This window comes from Cupressus sempervirens, chromosome 4, assembly GCF_028749045.1.
Source record: "Cupressus sempervirens isolate cs-2001-9-10 chromosome 4, ASM2874904v1, whole genome shotgun sequence".
NCBI classification, from domain to species: Eukaryota; Viridiplantae; Streptophyta; class Pinopsida; order Cupressales; family Cupressaceae; genus Cupressus; species Cupressus sempervirens.
This window is the reverse complement of record NC_143121.1, coordinates 584,231,440-584,255,254: the sequence shown is the minus strand read 5'-3', so window position 1 is coordinate 584,255,254 and position 23,815 is coordinate 584,231,440. Positions and strand designations below refer to the sequence as shown.

The 23,815-nt window shown below is 35.3% G+C and overlaps 1 protein-coding gene across 2 annotated transcripts in view; it reads right to left on the bottom strand.

Annotated features, from left to right (window-relative positions):
* Nucleotides 1–23,815, bottom strand: part of LOC149562552 (tRNA (5-methylaminomethyl-2-thiouridylate)-methyltransferase) — a 212,782-nt gene that overhangs the window by 6,810 nt on the left and 182,157 nt on the right. Inside the window, exons 9-10 of one of the 2 annotated variants that reach the window (XM_089826043.1) lie at nucleotides 16,546–16,696; nucleotides 1,633–1,864 (exon numbers count right to left, since the gene is read on the bottom strand). In XM_089826043.1, the coding sequence (XP_089682169.1) occupies nucleotides 1,838–1,864; nucleotides 16,546–16,696 (178 nt within the window). In that variant the 3' untranslated portion in view covers nucleotides 1,633–1,837. Of the gene's footprint in view, nucleotides 1–1,632; nucleotides 1,865–16,545; nucleotides 16,697–23,815 lie in introns of those variants that run through there. The other variant, XM_089826042.1, reaches the window with a different exon arrangement.

The window sequence follows — 23,815 nt, the reverse complement described above, 5'->3', positions numbered from 1 at the left end:
GATGAAGCATAGTGAAAATGTTGATCTCAAGCTGATTGACAGCTCACTCTTTGAGAGGAGTGCTGATTGGACATTTGATAATTAGATGAAGTAGTTCTTTCTAATTCTAGTAATATGAATGGATTTGATTGCAGGATTTTAGACCTAGGTACAGTTTTTAAAACTTGTACTTCTGCCCACCTTTCGATTATCTTACAAATGAGCATGCGTCATGATCAACAAATGAGATCGATGGATTGTTTAGTTCAGTGGTTGAGTAGTTCTTGGTTGTGGATTGATGGTAGATGTGATTTGATTAGAGGTGACGGATTCTCAGCTACTCCTATGTATTCAGAGACTTTAGTGCTGCTAGTCGGGGGACATTCTTTGGGCACAACTCAATTACACTTGGAGGTTAATTGTTGATTCTATGCTTTCAGTTGTTGATCGTCCTTGAAGTCATATTGTATTGGTTCACTTCAATGTTGGTTTTGTTGAGTGGTGTTTTGGCTGCAATAGATGGTCAGAGGAGCTACTCAGATTTGTATCGTCTGCTTCCTGATATAGGTTGGCATAATTATGAAATTCCATTATCATGTGGCTCCAGAGATGTCTATGGCTTCAGCTAGTGAGAGGTTCTTAGTTGTATTGAGGATGTTCTTATTCACAGTAGTAGCACATGGAAGGTTGACTTGACGGATTATGCATGTGGAGTGATTTGGGATCTTGGCATTGGCATGTTCAGTTTATAACTTCCGTAGAATCTTGATGTGTTGCTTCACGAGTCCAGGCATGGTGATAATTATATCAAAGTAGCATAGTGGATTGATGAAGCAACATATCTGACGTTAATATGGGATCCTGGTATTTTGTTTTGACATGCAGCTGAGAATTTCTTGAGGGCAAGCAATCTTCAAGAAGGGAGGACTGTAAAGTGCCCTTTTTGGGACATTATAAATCTAAAAGTCAGTTAAATAATTAAACTTTTAGCTGTCAAATTATATAAAATTAAATGACAACTTAGTTTAATTATTTAATAAAGTATTAAAATGACTTTAATGGCCTACCGAAAAATTAATAAAATCATTTTAAGTTAAAAAAGGGAAAATAAAGATACAGAATAAGGAATATGAAGAGGTAGGCAAGGGAAGATGAAGAGTCATGAGGATGTGTTATAAAAGAACTTTCAAAGGCTCATTCTTTTCATGCTTGGTATATGTTTGATTTTGTTCTCTTGGAGAATTCTGGGAAGCTTTGGTTTTCAACAGGTTTGAGGACAGAAACTCAAGCACAGCAGATGGAAACCCTTTCTATGGGGGATATCACTCAAGTTGCTCACTTGTGCTTCAAATCCATATTTCTAGATATCCAATTTGACTGTAAGTTTTGTGACTGCAATTGGATATTTCTGTTGTTATTTTACTAAAGAATTAAATCTAATACTCATTTAAGAATCTTTATTTCAGCTGTGTATTTTATATATATTTTTATTGGTAAATGGTTGAGGCTTTAATATATTAGATTTTAAAACTGATCAATTTTTAGCTTTGTTCAGTGTGGGCACCGAAGGAAAAGAACAGAGGAAAGAAACCTCCAGTTTGCCAGGGACTTATATAGTCCTGATCATTGCAATACAAAACCGATCTTCCAACATACAGCCAAATGAGAGTCTATATCTATACATGAGTGCCTTATATACATTACATAATGTTTGCTCCATCTATATACATTGGAGTTGCATCATATCCATGTCTATATACATTTAGTTTAATGCAGTGAATATAGTCCAATCGTCACAGGACTTCCTTTCAAGCCTATGCTTCGAACTCCCTGGAACTAAACCAATGCAGCCTATACTTTACCAGCCCTGCCCTTCTAAAGTATCCTGCAAAACGAATCTAACATTCTCTGTCACCAATGTTAGCAGGGAAAACAATATACAGACTGCTTCCTGCATTACCGATGGTCAGTAACCAAATATCCCCATAATACAATGAATAACATCATGCTAAAGTCCCAATGTACGTCTGAAGTTCTACTAGAAAAATCTTACAAATCTGTCACAAACCTTAATATCAAGAATCATGCAAGTGTTTTGGATTGCCATCTTTATCAAAAATAAAATAAGATAGCCCAAATATATATAACTATAACTAAAACCATACTTTATGCGGTCCTGAACCAACATTTTTAATTTTAAGATCCAGAGCAGAATAATATCCTCTAGGCTAATAGATTTGTAACGTCCCCATCTTTTTAGCCTCTCAGTGGAGTTCTTAGCCTTTACATTCTTTGAAGGCTAAGTGGAGAAATAAGAAGAAATTGATTAAATTAATTTCTTATAAAGTCATTACATAAATTAAAATTAAAGTTAAAAGGTGACTTTATATTTAACTAATTTAATTAAAAGTGACTAAAGCTAAATAAATTAATTAAAAGAGTCTTCTAGAAGGAGAAATTAAATATTATTTTATGTCTTCTAGAAGGAGGTCCACCTCTTGGAGGAAAAGAATAAATAGGGAGGGAAGCCTCATTGTTGGACATCGAATGTGTTGCCGTCTATTTTACCTGATAACTAGTGGAGCCAAGGGTTTCTACAGTTGCTACATTGGTCATTGGGAGCGAACACTCCCATTGATTTGCATAAATGAGGTGGTGAAAGATCCTCCGAAGGATTGCAGCTATTCAAGAAGACAAATCAGTCTTTTCATTGTGCCAAATCTGTGGCCTACGGCCAGATTTGTGGAGTAAGATTGAAGGAATAAATCAGATATTGCTACAATAATTTGCTACAATGTCACTGCTGCTACATGACTCGCTACAGTAAAATCCAAACCTCTTGAGCAATTTCCAAGTTTCTATCCATTTCATTTTGCATTGCATGGAGGATAGATTTGAATATCTTAGGGCATGTGTAAGAATTTAGAAATCAATTGTGAGGTATTGTATCTGATTTATATCAAAGTTTTACATCAGAATTTGTTATAAGGGATAAGGATATCATTGAAAATCATAGAAGGCGTTGCCCTAATGTCTTATTGTTGTAGATGCATATTTTCTCATTTGTAGTTAATGCTTATATATTTCAAAAAAATACAAAAATACTTGCATCTTTATTGTTGGTTGTTGGAGTTTTGTAAGCGTATCAATTCAAGTTTGGCATTTACACAAAAACAAAATTTAGATTAGCGATATATTCCTTCTGTGCAAAGTGTTTGATGAAATTCTCAGGTTAATAAAATAGAAAATTAAAATCAGAATTGCAACGGATATTATGTTGGTAGCAAAGCTAAATCCTGTCATCTTGAGGGTTTAGCAATCACATGCAGCCGCCTAAGGTTGGCTCTCATAGATTTTAGACTCGTAAGCAGCCTTTGTTTGACAGGGAACAAGAAATTGACAGGCCGTTGGACACCATGGGTGACAGGCAAGAGGGTAGCCAACCCAAAGGCAATCAGAATGAGGATCAGGAAACAAGGGAATTTTTTAGAGCAATGGTTACAGGACAGGAGCAGATGGCTCAAGCTTTGCAAGCACTCACCACCATGGTTGAGCACATGAACCCATAGGATAGACAAAATCAAGAGCAAGAGGATAACATGAGTGTAGTAGGGTTGCCTACAGCTCATAAGATGCACTCTAGGACATAAGACAAGCCTACTCGTCCTACCTTCATTAGGGATGAGCTTGAGATAGCACCTACAAAAGAAGCAAGAGAGGAGACATTTGCAGATATCCTCTTTGCTATTAGCTCCACAAGTGCGAGGGAGGATGACATTCAAGTGATTTGTTAACCTGAGGAGAGAGCACTACAGAGCAGCGAGATAGGATAGGAGACCTCACGGCGAGGATAATGAATTAAAGCGTGCTGCAAGCAAGGTTTCCTTGACTACATTTGATGGTAGTAGCAGGATGACAACGCAAACCTAGATTCACAAGCTTGATACCTTCTTACCACTGATGTGATGTTTCGTTCATCCCATGTGCCTGACAGCTAGTTACAGAATGCTTGACTATAATGTTCCATTCGTCCCATGTGCCTGATAGCAATTACCCATCCGTCCACCCTCCGCCGGCTTCCTCCCTCCTACTGTACGGACGATGACTCTACCTCATTTCGTACTCCACCTCACCTTTGCATAGACTCCCTCCGTACATCTCCCAGCACAACTGTACGGCTTGCACAGCTGACCACACGGTCTTTCCTTACCACCATCATACCACCTTTATACCGTATGTAATCGGTAAATAATTGTAAATGAGCCGACGGGTAAGATAGTATATATTATTTGTTATGTAGCCGACTTATGCCCAACAGGTTCCTTCGAGAACCTTCTGAAAGGCCCTTCGGTAAAGTATTTATACCCCCTTCAGGAAGCATTATAATCATCTTGTCATATCATATCAGATATCAGCGAGCATAATGTACGGTTTGGCATATGCGAATAATAATAAGAAGTTTTGCTATTCATATCTTTTGTCTGTGCATTGATTTTTTTACCCAGTATGGTAAACATTTGGTGCCATTGCAAGCACAAAATGAATGTGAAAGTGATGTGGCAAATCTATCTTGTTGTAGTTAGTTGTTTGAGTTTTGTTTTGTAGTCGTCAGGAGACGACTCTTCTTTTTGGGGGGGGATGATATAGTCGGTAAATAATTGTAAATGAGTCGACGAGTAGGATAGTATATATTATTTGTTATGTAGCCGACTTATGCCCGACGGGTTCCTTCGAGAACCTTCCGAAAGGCCCTTTGGTAAAGTATTTATACCCCCTTCGGGAAGCATTGTAATCATCTTGTCATATCATATCAAATATCAGCGAGCATAATGTACAGTTTGGCATATGCGAATAATAATAAGAAGTTCTGCTATTCATATCTTTTGTCTGTGCATTGATTTCTTTACCCAGTACAATAAACACCGTACGGCCTTAAAACCATACATCCTTCATCTGTGACAATCCATTTGTCTTATGTGCCTGATAGCGAGTTACTCGTTGGCCCTGTGTGCCTAATAACCAGTTACCTGTTGGTCCCATGTGCCTGATAACCAGTTACCCATTGGTCTTGTGTGCCTAATAGCTAGTTACCCATGGGTTCCGTGTGCCCGATAGACAAACCTGATGGCCGTATGGTATGAAGGATGTATGGTGGTGTTGGGTCATATAGTGTGAAAGTCATACGGTGGTGGTAAGGAAGGTCGTGTGGTCAAGTGTGCATGCCATACGGTTGTCCTGGGAGATGTACGGAGGGAGTCTATGCAGGGGTGAGGTGGAGTACGGAATGAGGCAGAGTCGTCATCCATACGGTAGGAGGGAGGAAGCCGACGGATGGGAAATGCTCAATCATGCAATACATAAACTTATAAATCTGAATTTATTAGATAACACCAAACAAGAATGGAGATTGAACACACGTAACCTTCAATTAATATTTGCCACAAGATGGTGCTCGGATTTGCTAGATCCGAGCAAAGTATTTCATGGAATGGAATAGGATCGGGGTTGAATCCCACCGAAATTGGACAAGCCAAGTAGGGAAGCCCTTTCACTTCCAAAATGGCAAACAACAGAGAATCCCAACGAGAATTCGCAGTAGAAAGAAATATAATCAAAACTGCATACCAACCACTACCTACAAGCCGTGCTTAAATACTCGTCGGAAAAACCTTTTCGAGGGTGTACAAAGGTAGCCGACAGCCACACCTACCAACGGAAACAATTAAATAAAAAGGGTGAGATATACTAAATCAACTAGAACCACAAATACACATATTATTAACTTGGGCCTCATCTTAACTAATTAAAGGTCCTTTTGTTATATTATTTAAATCTTGGGACTAGTTAATTAATTAATTTAATTAAATTATTACATTCAAATTTGGGGACATGACAACTGAGACCTATGACAGAAGTGGAGGCAATAAAATATGCCACACTACCTTTAGAGGGAGATGCACATTATTGGTGGTACTATGGGATGGTTACCATTCAACATAATTAGGTGACTTCATATTAGGACTTTGTGGACAAGTTGATAGAGAGGTTTGATAAGAAGGATCTAGAAGTCTACTTTAGGGAGTTGGCATAGTTGAGGCAGAGAGGCGGATTGGAGTATTTCATTAGTGACTTTCAGAGGCTTGTCAGATATCTCAAATAGAAGATTGGTTGTTTTGTTCATTGATAGATTACCTGAACAACTGAAGGGTTGGGTAAAGGCCATTGATTCATTCAATTTGCACGAAGCAATTAAGAAGGCTAGAAGTATGGAACAAGCAGCCCCAGTAAATAAATTTCAGTCAAAGGGTGCATCATCTAGCAAAGAAAACAAACCATTCTTCAAGAAACATGAGAGGAATGAAAGAAAGGCTGAAAACAAAGATAAATCATTTGCTCCCTTGGATAGAGAGACATTGAATGATTTAATGAAATAATCCGAACCTGAGATGTAGCAACATGCACTAACTCAAAATATGTATAATATGAGAGATGGTGATCCAGCACTCTCACTCTTTCATGTTATGATAGTGGCAACATGTAACAATGTGAATATTCATGAAAGATTTGCATAAAACATCATACATTTGACATACATTCATCCATATAACTAAATTAACATCTGGATACTAGTCGCAAGGTTTTACATTAAACAAAAACGTAGTAAAATGATATGTAACCTAGCACTGCCATGAAGAAGTCAACTGCTCACATGACCCAAGCTGAGAAGACTCCTTATCAAGCCTCTTATTTGCTCACGGTATGCCAAGTACTTGCAGTATTTGCTGGGCCTTCCTTCTTCCGGATTTTGACTTCAACAACCCGAACAGGAGAAGATTCAAGCCATAAAATGTTATAAAATGGACCTCTGCATGAAGGACAATCTCTCTCTCATTATGTTTATCTTTTCTTGACTATGGAGAAACAAGGGTTTGGCAAATTGCATGGGGAAGTCTGAATTTTCCTCTTGGCTGATAGCACTTTGAATTGGATTTAATTGCCAGTGAATTGTGCAGGTTTCTGATAATCTATCTGCTGTTTGATTGCATACTGGAGGTTATGATTTGGATATTAGCATTTGTAATTGTGGTAAATCTGCTGAGGAGAAGTGTTGTTACAATCTGAGGTTGATATCTTTGCAAATATACTCTGAAATTGGTATTACCAGGTGGCACAAAAAGACCTGTGATCTTAGTGTTTGAGCTGCGTTGAAATACCTACAGAAGCGATTACAATATCTGTTTTGGCATCACATCTGCAGTATGGTGATTTGTGAAATTGTAGTGTTTTGGCATCAAGAAGGGAGGCGTATGTTTTGAGATTAGTCTGAGGATAGCATTCACAGTCTGAGCTGCGATATATTCACTCCACCAAAGCTACAAAGACTCAAAGTCATCCAGGTTACATAAACTTCTGGTTGATAGATGCTTGTTGAATTTGTAAATAAAGTTAGTGAGTGAGAGTGGCTTCTGAATTTCAATTAATTGTTTAGTTTATTTCTAAGCATTCTCTTCATTCTAAAAATCACAAAAAAAAGCATATATATTCAAAACGAAAAAAAATTGCAAAATCTTCTAAAACAAAAACAAAACAAAAATTCTTCAGCATAGTTCTTGAGTGAGCCAGCAGGGCTCTTACACTTAAGAGTCTTGTTAATTTTGTCTCTTTTCTCTGTGGGTAAGTCAATACAAGAAAGATGATAAATGAAGATAGCAACAAGAACTGCTTTAATCAAAGTAGCTTTCCCAGCTGAGAATAACCACCTTCCTTTTGAGGATTCTATCCTCTTATTGATTTATTAAATATTATGATCCCATTGTTCTTTAGATCTAGTCCCTTTATCTAAGGGCATACTAAGATATTTACATTGTAGCTTCCCTTGTTTGAGATTTAGAATTTTGCATATATCTTTTTCTGCTTTAGGATCCATGTCAAAAAAGAAAATTTCTAATTTTGTCTCATTATATTTCTGGCTGAAAGCCAGAACATAGGAATCAAGGATAGATTTAAACCCCAGTGCTTCTTCAAGGATGCATATAACGTAAAGCATAGTATCGTCAACAAATTGTTGATGAGTGGTAGGGTTCAATTCACAAGTGATCAATCAAAGTTTTCAAGTTTACTAGGCTCAAATTTGGGGTACCAGTCAAAGAAAATTAAGTTATATCCCCTATATTCTACAACCTTACCAGACAGTAATTCAGTTTTTAAAGAAATATCTACACAATCAATAAATAAAAAGTTTTCTTCCAGGATGGTTGTACCTACACATTCCTTGAAATAGCATTGCAACTAGTCTATAATATCTTCCACCAAAGAGTCAAAACCACACCACTGGCCAAAGAGTCCCCAAAAGTTTTGCAATATTCACGCATACCTTCTGTGTAGTTGTTGTTGATATCAATTGAGATCTTTTCCATAGTCAGAGCAGGAATAGAGTTACCATTCGACTTCTCCACAACGGCAAGTGGATCATATTTTGAAATTTAGAATTTTGCATATATCTTTTTATGCTTTCCAAATTGAAAAAGAAAATTTCTAATTTGGTCTCATTAACTTTTTGGCCGGAAGCCAAAGCATACGAGTCGAGGATAGATTTAAACCATAGTGTTTCTTCAAGGATACACGTACCATAGAGCATAGTATATCATCAACAAATTGTTGATGAGTCGTAGGGTCCAATTCACTGGTGATCAATCAAAGTTTTCAAGTTTACTAGGCTCAAATTTGAGTTACCAATCAAAGAATTTAAAGTTATATCCTTTATATTCCACAACCTTACTAGACAATAATTCAGTTTTTAAAGAAAAATTTACACAATCCATAAAAAAAAAGTCTTCTTCCAGGATGGTTATACCTACCTGTCCATGAAGTTGCACTAAAACCATTCTGCAATATCTTTCATGGAAGAGACAAAACCACACCACCGGCCAAAGAGTCCCCAAAAGTTTTGCAATATTCATGCATACCTTCCATGTATTTGTAGCTGATATCAATTGAGACCTTTTATGTAGTCAAAGCAAGAATAGGGTTACCATTCGACTTCTCTACGGTGACAAGGGGAACATGTTTCAAATTTAGAATTTTGCATATATATTTTCCTATTTTAGATCCATGTTGAAAAATAAAATTTCTGATTTGGTCTCATTGATTTTTTGGCCGGAAGCCAAAGCATAGAAGTCAAGGATAGATTCAAACCCCAATGCTTCTTCAAGGATGCATCTACCGTAGAGCATAATGTCATCAACAAATTGTTGATGAGTGGTCGGGCCAATTCACTAGTGATCAATCAAAGTTTTTTAAGTTTACTGGGCTCAAATTTCGGGTACCGGTCAAGGAATTTAAAGTTATATCCTCCATATTCCACAACCTTAAGAGAGTCATTCAGCGTTTGGCCTAGGTGTGGTCTCTTGCCCTAGGGTTTCTAAACATTGGAGCTTGACTTTCCTAAGTGCAAGGGCTGGTTGTGGAAAACCCTCCCTGTCATTTCACAGAACTTCAAACTAATTATTAACAGGAAGAGGTGGTTTCAGATCCAATCTGGCAATTAGAGGCATCATGGAAAATTTGATCGATCCTAGAGGGATCCGATTTGCCCTAGATGCAAATGTTGGGTCATCGATGTAATGGCTGTGGTCACAGATTTTCAAATCTTTATGCATAAATCCATTATTTGCTGATCTTCTTTTGAGCCGCCTTGTCTGCCTAGACTTGACCTCTACCCAATTCTCATCAATTCGCAGGTGGAGAAGGGGAGCCCATCGCCTCTGATATGCATTTGAGAATCTGTTCAAAGATGTATTAGTTTGCAGAGCATGAACTGGAGGTCCAAACTGCTCTTCCCTCCCATTATTTACAAAAGAGAAATTATTGATGGCACCATGGCCATGGGGAGGATTATGGTTTACAGCCTCAAATCAGTTCAAAGCAAATCCGATCGTAGAATTGTGGAAAAGGAGCAAAGTTTTCCCCAAATCCTGATTTGGGGTTTCTTTGTCCCCATCTTCAGCTAAGATTTCCATATACAACTAACCCGTTACAAGCCATATTCCTTTGAGTTGTGGAATGAAAGGAATCAAAAAACCCAAATCTATTAAAATCTGCTGGAAAAAATCTTTGGTGCTCTAAATGGAAGGCAGAGTTGTTTGCCGTGGTGTTGGTATTCCTGTTTTTGTAGCTCCCAGAAAATATTCCTTGCGAAATAAGGTACCCCTGGTTTTGGTATTTTATAATTTACAGTATAATGTGCTGCATAAATTGAAATCGATTGCATGCAATTATTTGTGTAAATTTCTATGGTGAAAATCTGGAATTAATATCCTAGGCGGATATTAGAAAACATTCCCGACCACTCAATTAATCGATCCATCATTAAGATGTATCTATTTGTTATGTTGTAGACTAGAGCAGTTGATATAAACAATTCTTGCTGGGTACGTGATATCTGATGGGACTCAACAAAGAAGAAATTAAAATGCATGGAATCATTAAAATTAATAAAAGATATTTAGTAGATGCCCATCTAGGGGATCTGAGCAATGTTTTGGAGATGAGGACAAGCCATCCCTGTTAATGTTTGGTAGATGAGACTATAGTATAAATATACATATATATATATGACATATACGTGTGATATATATGTATGTATGTATGTATGTATATTAATTATATATATTTAATTTGTTATGTTATTAATTATAATGGATAGACATGTCTCATGAGGAGACATGTCTCTCCATGTCTCATTCGCAATACATATAAGAGGATATTGATGCATTTGAAAAGCATATACCAAAATGGCAAAGCAATTACATCTGCAATCGATCCTAAGAAATTAACATGGTCTCAGAGAAATTAACATGGTCTCAGAGCCTAGTTACAGATGCAAATTATTGGATGAAGAATTATGCAACCAGTGTAGATTCAAAAAGGAGTGATTGAACATTCATTCAAGCAAAGTTATTGCATAACCCTTTATAGAAGGTCTTATCTGCATGTGGGCGACGACTTTGTCATGGAGCACAACTAACGGGATCAATTTGTTTGCTTCTTGGCTGTTAGCATTCCCTGTCTCCTTAAGGCATTATGGATGCCACCGTGAAGCTTTCTCAAGTCCTTAGAGCTTGTGTCGATGAACAATTCATAAGGACAATTAATATGGAGTTCGCTTCTATGCAAATGTGACTCTTACAGATTAAATGTCAAAGCCCTTTTGGATTAAACCATGCGATCACCAAGATGACAATGGGCAACACACTAGATGTAGAGCTTAAATGTTGTACAAAATTGGTGAAGCTGCTTTATATTAAGGCAGGATGTTCTGAGATAAACAAATTACTTAAACCTTCAATGATTTCTAACAGGAATAGGAATGTGTAGAGACAATCCAATTGTTTCAGTTACCCAAGAAATCCGTTGTGACAAGGAGCAAATATGCTAGCTGGCAATCTGAGCCCACATGGGAAGTTGTAATGAGGAGCAAGTAGTATGGGTGCAAAATTTAGTTTGGAAGGCCTAAGATGGATGCGGTTGTGCCCAAATCTGAATTGATAAGCAGGCAGGAAGCGAGGCAGGATAAGATACTACTGTCCAATGATAGAAAGGAATTGACAAAACCAATAAGTAAATTGGAAATACAACTTCATTTTATAGAAGAGCCAATCATCAAAGACAAATCATAGTAGCACACATATTAGCAAGGGCGAGAAGCTCTATTAGAAGCACAAGAGAATTATTTGAAGTGTCGTTGGCAAATGGAATTACTAGAACGACACACAACTTCATTTTCGGAAGGGTGAGATTTCAAAGTTTTCTTGAATTACGAAATGAAAGAAACAAATACTTCTGGGATAGGGATTGGAACAAGGCAATATGCATTAATTCCACATGCATTCATTTGGCTCTCTCACGTTAAAACTGAGCCCCAAGTCAAACAATGCTCGAGGTCCACGGTAAGTCAGCGAACCACCACAATTTAATGAAAGAAAGGGAAAGGTTCTTATGAATAGTTTCTTATTTAAAGGAATTTATATTACTTAATAAATAAATAGAGTTGATATTTAGTATTGGTAGGGACAACTATTGAGTGTCTACTAATATTATAAATAATAATATGAGATTTAATAAATTGATGGATTTTATGAATTAATTGATATGTTGCAAGATAGTAATATAATTTATTATGATATTAATTAAGATAGATTTATATGTAGGCATATGTGATTATAATATATCTATGAATATATAATATGCTTATAGAAATAGATCATGATAATATATTAATAATTAACATTGAATATTGGAATAAAACCAATTAAGTATAGAATCAAGTTGTAATGTTCTTATTATTGAGAATAATTATTAAAAGTAATTTTATTATTATAAGAGCTATATACCTTGATCTTTTCCTCCGAGATTGTTATTGCAGGAAAAAGAGGGAGATTTGAGATTTAGAGGGAGCCTGGCATTTAATTAGAGGCAACCTTGAAAAAGAGGGAGTAAATAGAGGATATGATTCAGTCAACCTTTAATGATCTCAGTCGTATTGACTTAGAGGTAGTAGATAATGTTGAGAAGGATTCTCCAATGATCAAAAAATTGTAAATAGTCAAGAGGACTGCAGTTTATGAATATTGTTCATAACTATATGGGCCTATCCCCTATGTACATCATGAGGAAGTGATGATTTCCAAATGATTATCACTTGTATTTGCAGAAGTTATTTTAAGGTGACGATCTTACAATAACTTTGTTCAAATGTTCAATGAGTTGATATTCAAGAAACTAGAAAGTCAAATGAGTTGCCATTTCAATAAACCGGGAAGTCAAACGAGTTGACATTTCTGAAACCATTTTTACATTGAGGTAATATGTTTTTCATATTGTGTATGAATCTCGTTTATCCTCCCTAGCTAAGAGGGAGTGTTAATGTTTGGTAGCTTCAATTGGTTAAACTTATAAGATTACTGTGTGTGTGTGTGTGTGTGTGTGTGTGTGTATATGACATATACGTCTGATATATATGTATGTATGTATGTATGTATGAGATATTATATTTAATATGTTATTTTATTAATTATAATGGATAGACATGTCTAATGAGGAGACATGTCTCTCCGGTCTCAGTCACAATATATATGAGGACATTGATGCATTTGAAAAGTATATACAAAAATGGCAATGCAATTACATCTGCAATCGATCCTAAGAAATTAACAATCCCTCCTGCAGCTCATTAAAAAAGAATAAAAGTCTGGAATATCCCTTATTAAAAAAAGACTGGGAGCACCCTGTTGTTCCAGTACAGCATAATAGATGATGGCAGCACGATCCCCGACATCAGACTTGTTTGCAGCAAAAATAAAAAATAAATTACAGTCAAGTGTAAGGATTGTTGTTACTTGTATATATCAACGCATATACTTAACTGCAATTTTACAGAAAAAAGAAAACACATATAATTTTAATCAATTTGATTTTTGACATGTATTTATTTATATTATCTTTAACTTAAGAAAAAACATTGATACTTTCAGTTGATGATACGATATCAATATCATGTATCAGATTAATCACTGGATCAATGGAATCTCAATTTGTATTTTCTCTTCCTCTTCCTCATAAAATATATTAAAATATATCACTGCATGTGATTCGAAAAATAGCTTTTAAAATACATACAGTTCAATCCAAAACAGTTTTGCATTCAAATGTGAGTTTGCTTCAGCATTTTGGATTTGACATTTGTATTTACAAATTTTTTGTTTTCACATTCTGATTATTAATCGTATGACAAATTATGACAAAGGACATTGTCACTCAATGTTTGATTTACTAGAAGAAAAATAAAGTTACTAGCATTACATAAATTAAGTCCCAATACTTTTAGTTCAAATATTATTTTAATATAATTTTTTATAGCTTTGTCCATCATTGATATGGCATCCTCCCACTTGCAAATTTTGGGAAATTTCCACAACTTTTTCTTGTTATGATTATGAGATTATGAGTAAGACTTGGTCTCCTACTGAGTTTGTCAGTTTGGAGAAGACACTTATAGCCAGGCGTATAAACAAAAATGTAAGTTTGACTAAATCATCCAACTTTGCAGCAATTGTTTCTTTGGGAAAATGTTCTATTTTGAAAAATTCAGGCTCGCTCAACTCCAGGTTTGAGCAATTTCAGTCCAATCACCTCTTTATCAGAAATAGTAGTTAGTTTCAAATTGGAAGAATGACCAGTTTTGCCAGTTTGGATATTGCGTACTAAATCAGTATCACTGCTTATAATCTTCTTGCACTTATTTTTGGAATGGCAATTTAGTTTTCAATGAAAATTATTATGGGGGAGTGAGAATTGTTGGTAAGGACTCAGCTTATGATGACTTTCTTGAGCTTACTCCTACAGTGTCTTGTTACAGATCCTTTGAAGAGAAATTCTCTGAGGAGATCACCAAGTTTTTCAGCATTGAATTGCACTCCTACTAGTGAGTTTTAGGAGATCTATTTTACAGGTGTCCAGCACAAGAGTTTTGAGTAGATGGTGCTGCAAATCTCCTAGACTGACTTGGGACCACAGAATCATTTTTCGATTCAGTTGGATCAACATGGGGAATTTGGTATTGAGTTGGCATTGCTACAGAACAAGCAATCTCTGAAAAGGGGTTCCATTTTATTTGACCTCCAAAGATAATGAATGATTAAAATTATGGTGTTTATGATAATAAAATTTCATGAGGACTAATTTTAATTATTTGAAAAGGTCATTGATAAATTAAACGTTGAATTGTCCTAAGCTTTTTGGTTTATTCATATTTAATTGATTTAGTGTTGGACCATGGTTGTGAAATGACTTATTTTATGTCAATGGAGGATTATAAGTGGGGCACTTTGATTTTCTCAAGGCTAAAGATAAATATTAAATAGTGAAGGAAATTTGAAAAGTTTTCTGGAATCTTCCTCAAAGGGTTTTAAAAGAGCAGCGGGAGGCTCATTTTAGAATGCTTGGTTTATTGGTTTCTCCTGAAGAGCTCTCAGAGCTTCAGTTTTTCGGTTCAGCAAACCCTAGGACAAGAAACCATGGGCTTTGGGTGAATTGGACAGAAACTCAATTCCATCTCTACGGTGGATTCATTCTCGGATTCACAGTTGCACTAAATTGCTGGAGGTTTTATCCAGAAATCTCACAGAAGGTTCAATGGCTAGGTATCCAATTTCTAAAGTCTCTTACAGACACAAATTTGTAGGGCTTGGTTTCAGTGTAAAATATTTATTGGAGTTAAGATATGGATCCCCTCTTAAAATATTTATGTTAATGGATAAAGGAAATTATTTTTTATTGGAACAGTGGCAAATTTTCTAATATTGTCATAGCTTGTGAAAGGGAGGTCAAGCCATTTACTTGAATAAATTTATAATTAATACTTGAAGTTGGTAATAGTCAAGTTTTTTAGCTGCACCACATATATTGGAAAGGACTTCAGAAAATCTTGGGATGCCTTTATGTCACACATTTGGGAGATGTAAACTTAAAGTGTTTACTTCATCGTTTGTTTGACGAAAGACTAAGGGTAATATGAAGAGATTATTGTCCAATCATACTATTTTGCTTTAGCTGCCGAGTCTTGAGAATTTGGGGGTTGCCTTTGCTGGTCATGGGAAAGATTAAGTTGCTTGGTGCTACCTTTGGGCAGTTCATGGGACTTTTTCTGCTTGCAAAGATCTCTTTTCTGAGACAAATGGTTTTGCTGTTGCCTAAGAATTCTTGGAGGACAAATTGTATGGAAGACACCTTTCTCCTGTCCATGGAGATGCAGAGAATGGCATGGGGTTTGTATCCTGCCAGGTGTGAATCATAACTGCAAAAATGAGCCAATTTTTAATATAAACTACGGCATCTGAGGGCTTCTTTTTTAGGTGACTGGAATGCAAGTAATTCATTGGAGTTTATCACCAAGTTTGGCGATTGACCTGCTTAATTCAGATGAATTTTGCAACGTATGAGGCATCTAAATGAGTATTCTGGACGATTATGAGTTAGTTTCTACAAACATCATCTGTTGCTATAAGTTTGAATATAACCTTCCATAGTAGGTTGATTCTCTTATTGCAGAAAATTATATGCTGAGATGTTAAGTTGCTGCTGTGCAGCTCTGAGATCAATAACAGAATCTTTAAAGAAGACTTGTGTATTCTGAGGTCAGCAAACTCCATTATTATCTCTATATTAATATCTCTGTTATTGCTAAATCAAAGAAATATATATATATTTCAGTTGTCTGGAGTTGGAAATTTATTGATGTATAAAGAACAGTATGTATTTCATTTTTATATGTTAAGACCCTGCAATAACCAAAGCAACACAGTCTGAAAACATACAAACAAACATCTCAAACTGATCTCATTGCACTTGGAGAAGTGGGGAAATTTTGAATATATCAGCTAACGGATCTCACACAAACATGAATCTTACAATTTCAGAATAAGTCTATAAGACAAGATTGAAAAAGAAACCTCTTGCCATACTAGTCAAATAGTGACAAGCTACGGAAATATAGTGTAATAAGAGTACCTTGCATTGTAGCTTATCCAAACTATCTGGGGTAGAACCTAAAATCCAGTTCAAAGAACCAACACGAAAAGTGCGCCTTCGCTTATCAAGAGAATAGTAATTTCTTGAAACAAACACCACATTGTTTTTTATATCTTTTTCAACAACATACCTGCAAACACCATTGGATAAAAATTATTTGATAGAAAGTGTGTATGACAATAATTGAAAAAAAAAGAAAAAAAACTAACTCAATATGAGAATCTAAGGGTCAGAAATAACATCTGTCTAATTGGAAAGTATCTCTTGAAGACCGAAATCAACACCAAGTACTTTCAGGTACAATTATTCAGCTTTACTAGGATAGAAGTAGCATCATTTGAGAAAATTGGTGTATTTTCTAATGGAAAATTCATATGTACCATCCACTAAAAGGAAAGCTGCATGTGTGTGTCAAGACTGAAAAGCAATACAGTAACGATAATGCACATAAAATCTCTCAAACAATCGTCAAAAACATTTTTAAAAAGAACATTTTAGTCAACCCAATAAAACGGAATAACACTTATTGGCATACAAACTACATATTTGGAATAAATCGTCCTCGCCCCCAACAGATATCTCCACATACCAACCCATTTGAAACTTGATCAACTCAATAGTGTCTGAAAAAGATGGGCAAGCAGATTCTGAATGTAAAAGGCTATGCACACTACACCAAGTATTTCCTCCATGTCCACTTCTTGGTTTCTTATTGATATCCTCTCCAAACTCAAGAAACTCTACTTCTGAATTGACATGCAACACAGGCTCATACACTTGTGAAAATGAAATTCTTCAGTGTAATGCCAAGTTCATCCTCAAGAGGAACACCAAACAATGTATCTCCTCATGCTCGGTGATGTCATGTATCCTAGACTGCCCTGTTGCAACAAGTTGAGACAAATCTCATAGATGCAACCTCTTGTTCAAATAAAACGAAATAGGAAGAACATCCACCTGCCTGTCGATTTGAGGAACTTTTCTATAATATATATTTTTTTTTTTTTCTTTTTTTCCTTTTTTTTCTTTTTTTCTTTTTCAAATTTTCACTTTTGTTTAAAATTTTTCACTTGTAAAGAGATCTCCTATTTCAAAGACAACTTGAAGCTCACTTGTTGACATCTCCATGAATGAACTTTGTTCATGCCCTCCTAGCACCAATTTATGTTAGCGTGATGATGGAGAGTATGTATACTAGAAATGCTTCTAATTTTCTAAGTTGTTCCAAGAATGAAATTCAATTCAGCCCTCCTTCTAGTGTCAATTTCTGTTGATGTGAGTTTTGTACCACTACAACATGCCAAATCACATACTTGATGTTTTGAGGAGAAACACTCAATCCTCTCTTGATATAAGGTCACTCTCTTGCTAAGCTTGCAAAGTAAGATAATGAAATGATGTCAAGACTCCTTAATCATGGACTTCACTCAGTTTTATGATATGATATATTGGTTATCACAAAGGGACTTATGCTAATCATCCAATGGATATCAACTCTTGCACTTCTAAAGATTTCACTCTACAATGTGCAATGAAAATGTAGTTTGATTTTCCTACCCTTCCACTTCAATTCCTACTTAAACTTACTGCTACTTCTACCTTAACAAGGAGTGAAAGGAATCATGGATGACTTGGACTCTACTACATGTAATCTCACCAGCAGCTCCACCTACCTAGTGCAAGATTCTAAGGAATACACAAATGATTTCCAAATCAATATCTTTTCTCCAATCCCATCATCTAGATGCAAGCCAAAGATTGAACATCAATTGAAGTTAAGTACTTTCATCAACTTACCACACAAGGCACCCTTACCATTGGCAAGTGGCTGGTGGGCCGGATTTGTTTGAGCTAAACAAGTTAAGATCTACAATAACTTCCATTCAACTAAACTACTTCAACATGAAAAAGAGATCTACTCCAAGTTAAAGATTAAAGAAACCATGCGATACTACAAAGCAATATTAAGTAATAAACCACAAAGAACCAACAATGAATTATCAATTACTTTGACAAGCATTATAGCAACAATTAGATCAAGTCTTTCCCTTAGCTATCCTACTTTAATCTCCTAGCTCTCTAATACCTCCAATCTCTAGCTAATTCAAAATTTCCTCCCCTAAAACTAATGCATTACAAATGAGAAGGGCTTGGCCTTTTACAATTTCTCAACTACAATGAAGGGCCAGGATTGATTAAAGACCAAGGGCCGAGATTTCTTCCCACAATCCCTAATTAGGGTTTCCAAATTGACAACCAATTACATGAAGGCATCAATTCATGGGCCAATAACAAAATTACAATGATTTTTCCAACCAATGAGAAAATGAGACGCTTGGCATGATTTGATTGACTGTGCTTGAAAATGAAATTTTGTAACTGGAGGCAAACAATTGCCACGTCGTCATCCTTTGGAATTTCCTCATGGAATTGACTTGAATAACTTGCATCTTCATGATCCCATGAACTTGATCTTTCTTGATTCTCCTTGAATATGTCGTCATGTAGCTAGATCCTCCATGCTTTCCTAAATTTTCTCTTGATTCTGACTTGAGTTTGCAGGTTGATAGCTTGAACATGAATCCTTCCTTCTCACTTGAGTCCTTGGGCTTGAGCCATATTCTTGTAGTATCTTCTTGAAGTATTTGATGTTAATGTTTTAGCGTCAGAAGAAGTAAAACATGGATTATTTGATATACTGATAAGTGAATTAAATTGCTGCTGATTATATATATATATACCTATGTACGTGTAGTAGTGTATATATTGAATTTGATTATCAGTAGCCATTTAATATACTGTGATTGGGCTCCATATTGTTATCGGTAGATGTATATTGATCGTGCCTCATTATATGTTATCGGACTTATGATTGTTGGGCTTGTAATTGAGCACGTAATTTTGTTTGGTTATGAAATGACATGCCTCCGAAGAGGCATGCCTCTACGTGGTCTTTGGGCCATGTAGAGTCATGACTCTTCGGAGTCATGTACTCTTGCTTTCATATTAATATGCCGCTCTGATCACAACAAACGTAATCAATTCACAGCATTTCCAGTACCTGCAATCAGAGTATAGATATTGTTTAATAGTTTAATTTGCAGATAAATTCTCATCAAATATATATTACTTCCATTCATTTCAATATACAGTTGAAGGAGGACTAATTGTAATCACTGGCAAAGCTATAAAGGAGAATATACTTTCAGCACTATAACTATTCAAGTAAGGACATTCTCTGCAGTTATTATTATTGTAATCGTTTTGTCTGTCAGAGATCCACAAACTTAACATGGTATCAAAGCTATACTGATAGGAAAACTATTACAAAGTATCTATTCAATCTGAAACTTCAAAAGCTAAAAGAAAGAGGCTAAAAACATATTATTAAAATGGTGAATCATGTGAGAATAGAAGATAGGCTAGAAGGGGCATCAAATTTCTCCTCCTGGAATCAAATTATTAATAGTATTAAGAGAAATGGAATTAGAGAAATATATTGAATCAAATTTACCCATGCCTAAGAATGAATCAGAAAAAGTAACTTGGAAAAGGCATAATAATAAAGCAATGAAGATCATTATAGATTCAGTAAAAGATCATATTCTTCCATCTATAGCTAATCTTCAAACTACATTTGAAATGTTCTCCTCTATTCAAAATACATTTGAAATCAACAACACTAGTAGATTATTAACTCTAAAACAAGATCTACTATATGTAAAGATGAAAAATGGAGAATCTATAACCTCGTATTTCTTAAGGATTACTAAATTAAAAGATCAACTTGCAACTATGAATAATCAAGTTAATGACAAGGAGCTAAGCATGATTGCTCTTAGAGCTCTTCCTCTTTCATGGGAAACCTTCATTCAAGGTTTAAGTTCACAACCCAAACTTCCTAAATTTGATTAGTTAAAGAATGAATGTACTCAAGAAGAATCCAGACTAGCTTCAAGAGGACTAAGAACAGATCAAGAGGGAGACATCCAAGCACTTTATACTAAATCAAACAAGAAAAGAAAGTTTAAACATAACAAGAAGGAATTCAACAAAAATCACAAATCACACAAACAACGTGACTGATCCAAAGTTAGATGTTTTAAATGTGACAAAATTGGTCACTCTTATTATGTTGAGAAAATGTTAAGCAGCATTAGCAGAAGTTAAAGATGAGAATGTTGAGAAAATAGAAAAAGAAAATTATGCATTTTACTTAGCCCTTTCAAGTGAATTAAACACTAACCACAATACTTGGATCATAGATAGTAGAGCTTCTTGTCACATCACTGGATTTAAGGATAAGTTTGAAACTTTCACTAATCATGCATCAAAAGAAGTAACCATTGGAGATAACTTCTCTCATCCTATTAAAGGAATTGGTTCCTGTTCTATACAACTAAATTTTGGAATTACATTTCAACTCAAGAATGTTTTATATGTACCAGGAATCAAGAGAAACCTTGTCTCTATCTCCCGACTTGCTGATCAAGGATACAGAATTGCATTTCAAGAAGATAGAGTTCTATCTTGGTCCAAGAACTCAACTATTAAGAAAGCCATCTCCATTGGAGTTAGAGATGGGAGTCTTTATAAGCTTTGTAATATTCAAAATCCTAACCTAAACTTAACTCTTAGTCATGATCATTCAAATTCCTCTAAAATTTGGCATAGGAGACTACGTCATCTTAACTATCGGGCTTTATCATCTATAGGGAAAATTGTAAAAGGTCTACCTAATCTGAAAGCTGATCATTTAAGTATTTGTAAAGGATGTGCATTAGGTAAAAATACTAAACATTCCTTCCCTAAAAGTGATCATAAATCCAAATCCATTCTTGAACTTATTCACACAGATCTTTGTGGCCCTATGTCAGTTCCCTCTCTTAATGGGTGTTGTTACTATATAATTTTTATTGATGATTACTCTAGGAGAACCTGGATCTATTTTCTAAAACAAAAGGAGTCATCTGAGGTCTTATCTAAATTCAAAGAATCTAAAGCCTTAGTTGAAAACCAATCAAGTCAAAAGATCAAAACCCTAAGGTTAGGCAATGGGGTTGAATACATATCTAATATCTTTAAGAACTAATGCATTACTGTTGGGATTAAGAGGGAATTTTTTGTACCTTATAATCCTCAACATAATGGAATAGCTGAAAGAAAAAATAGATCTATAGTTGAATTAGCCAGAGCTATGTTGCATGATCAAAATCTTCATTATTCATTTTGGGCTGAAGCATCTAATACAACAGTCTACATTCAAAATCGATGCCCTCACTCTGTATTAGAGAATACCACCCCAGAGGAAGTATTCACAGGCATTAAACCTGATCTAAATCACTTGAGAATATTTGGATGTCCAGTTTATATTCACATACCAAAAGAGAAAAGAACGAAATCAGAGCCTTCTAGGAATAAGGGAATATTCATTGGATAGAGTGAAACTACAAAAGGATACAGGATCTACATTCTTGGGCAAAGAACAATTGAAATTACTAATTAGCAAAGATTTAAAATTTGAAGTAGACACAGCCTTTAAAATTTCTAGTAATAGTGATGAATCTATTACAAAATCCATATTTGAAGAAGATCAACCTACAGAAATTGAGAGGGAGGATGATTCTGATCCTTCTTCCATGTCTAATTATAGAGAGTCTAAAAACATCAATAATAATAATAAAAAGAGACATCTTTGGGCTAGGAAAATGATAGAAGAAAATCAAGTTGAACCAGATGAAGTAATTCAAGAAAGCAAAAGGACTAGAAATCAATCATGTTATGTTGCATTGCTATTTAAACTAATAAAAACAGAACTTGCTAATGTTGAAGAAGCACTCTCACATCAGTCATGGAAAGAAGCAATGATTGAGGAATATAACTTTATATTAAAAAATGATATATGGGATGTTGTACTAAGACCTAAGAACAAATCAGTCGTCTCTTCCAAATGGTTATTCAAAATTAAACATGCATCAGATGGCAGTATTGAAAAATACGAGGCAAGACTTGTAGCCAAAGGATTCTCTCAGAAAGAAGGCATTGACTATGAAGAAAAATTTGCTCCAGTTGCCAGGTACACTTCAATCAGAACCATCTTAGCAATTGCAGCATCCAAAGGATGGAAGGGACATCAGATGGATGTCAAAACAACATTTCTCAATGGCAAGATTGAAGATAAAGTCTAAGTTGAACAACTAGAAGGGTTCAATACTTATGACAGCAAAACTCATATTTGTAAATTAAAGAAAGCACTTTATGGACTCAAACAGGCTCCCAAAGCTTGGTATGAAAAAATAGATAACCACCTATTGAAGTTAGGATATTCCAAAAATGAAGCTGACCCAAATCTATATTTCAAAACTGATGGCGATGATATGATTATCCTTGTATTATATGTTGATGATTTGCTAATAACAAGTGAGGAACATCTCATAAACAAATGTAAACAAGAACTCACAATAGAATTTGAAATGAAAGACTTAGGGCTACTTCACTACTTTCTGGGATTAGAAGTCTGGCAACAAGACAACTGTATTATTTTGAATTAGGGAAAATATACAATTGATATTTTAACCAAATTTGGGATGACGGAACGTAAACCAGCTGCTACTCCTATGGAAATAAATCTACACAAATTGAAAGATAATATGAACAAATCTGAACCCGCAGATCCTACTTACTATAGACAAATTATTGGATCCCTAATGTATTTGGTAAATACTCGTCCTGACATATGCTACGCTACTCATACCTTGAGTCAATTTATGTGTGCACCTAAGAAGATACATCTACATGCAGCTAAATATATTTTGTGATATTTAAAAGGCACTATTGGAATAGGAATCAAATATGATAAGGTCAACATTGAACTTCTTGGATATTCAGATTCCGATTGGGCTAGAAGCTCTATTGAACGGAAGAGTACTTCCGGATATTGCTTCAGTCTCGGATCTGGGATGGTTTCTTGGTCTAGTCAAAAACAAACTTTAGTAGCATTAAGTTCCACCGAAGTTGAATACATTGCATCTTTCTCGGGTGCTAGAGAAGCAGTATGGCTATGGAAGTTGTTATCAAATCTATTCAAAAGACATTTGAAGCCCACTGTGATTTATTGTGATAATCAAAGTTGCATTAAATTTTCATCAAATCCACTATTTCACAATCGCTCCAAACATATTGAAATTCCGTTTCATTACATCAAAGACATCGTGAATCAGGGAGTTATTCAACTAGAATATATATGTAC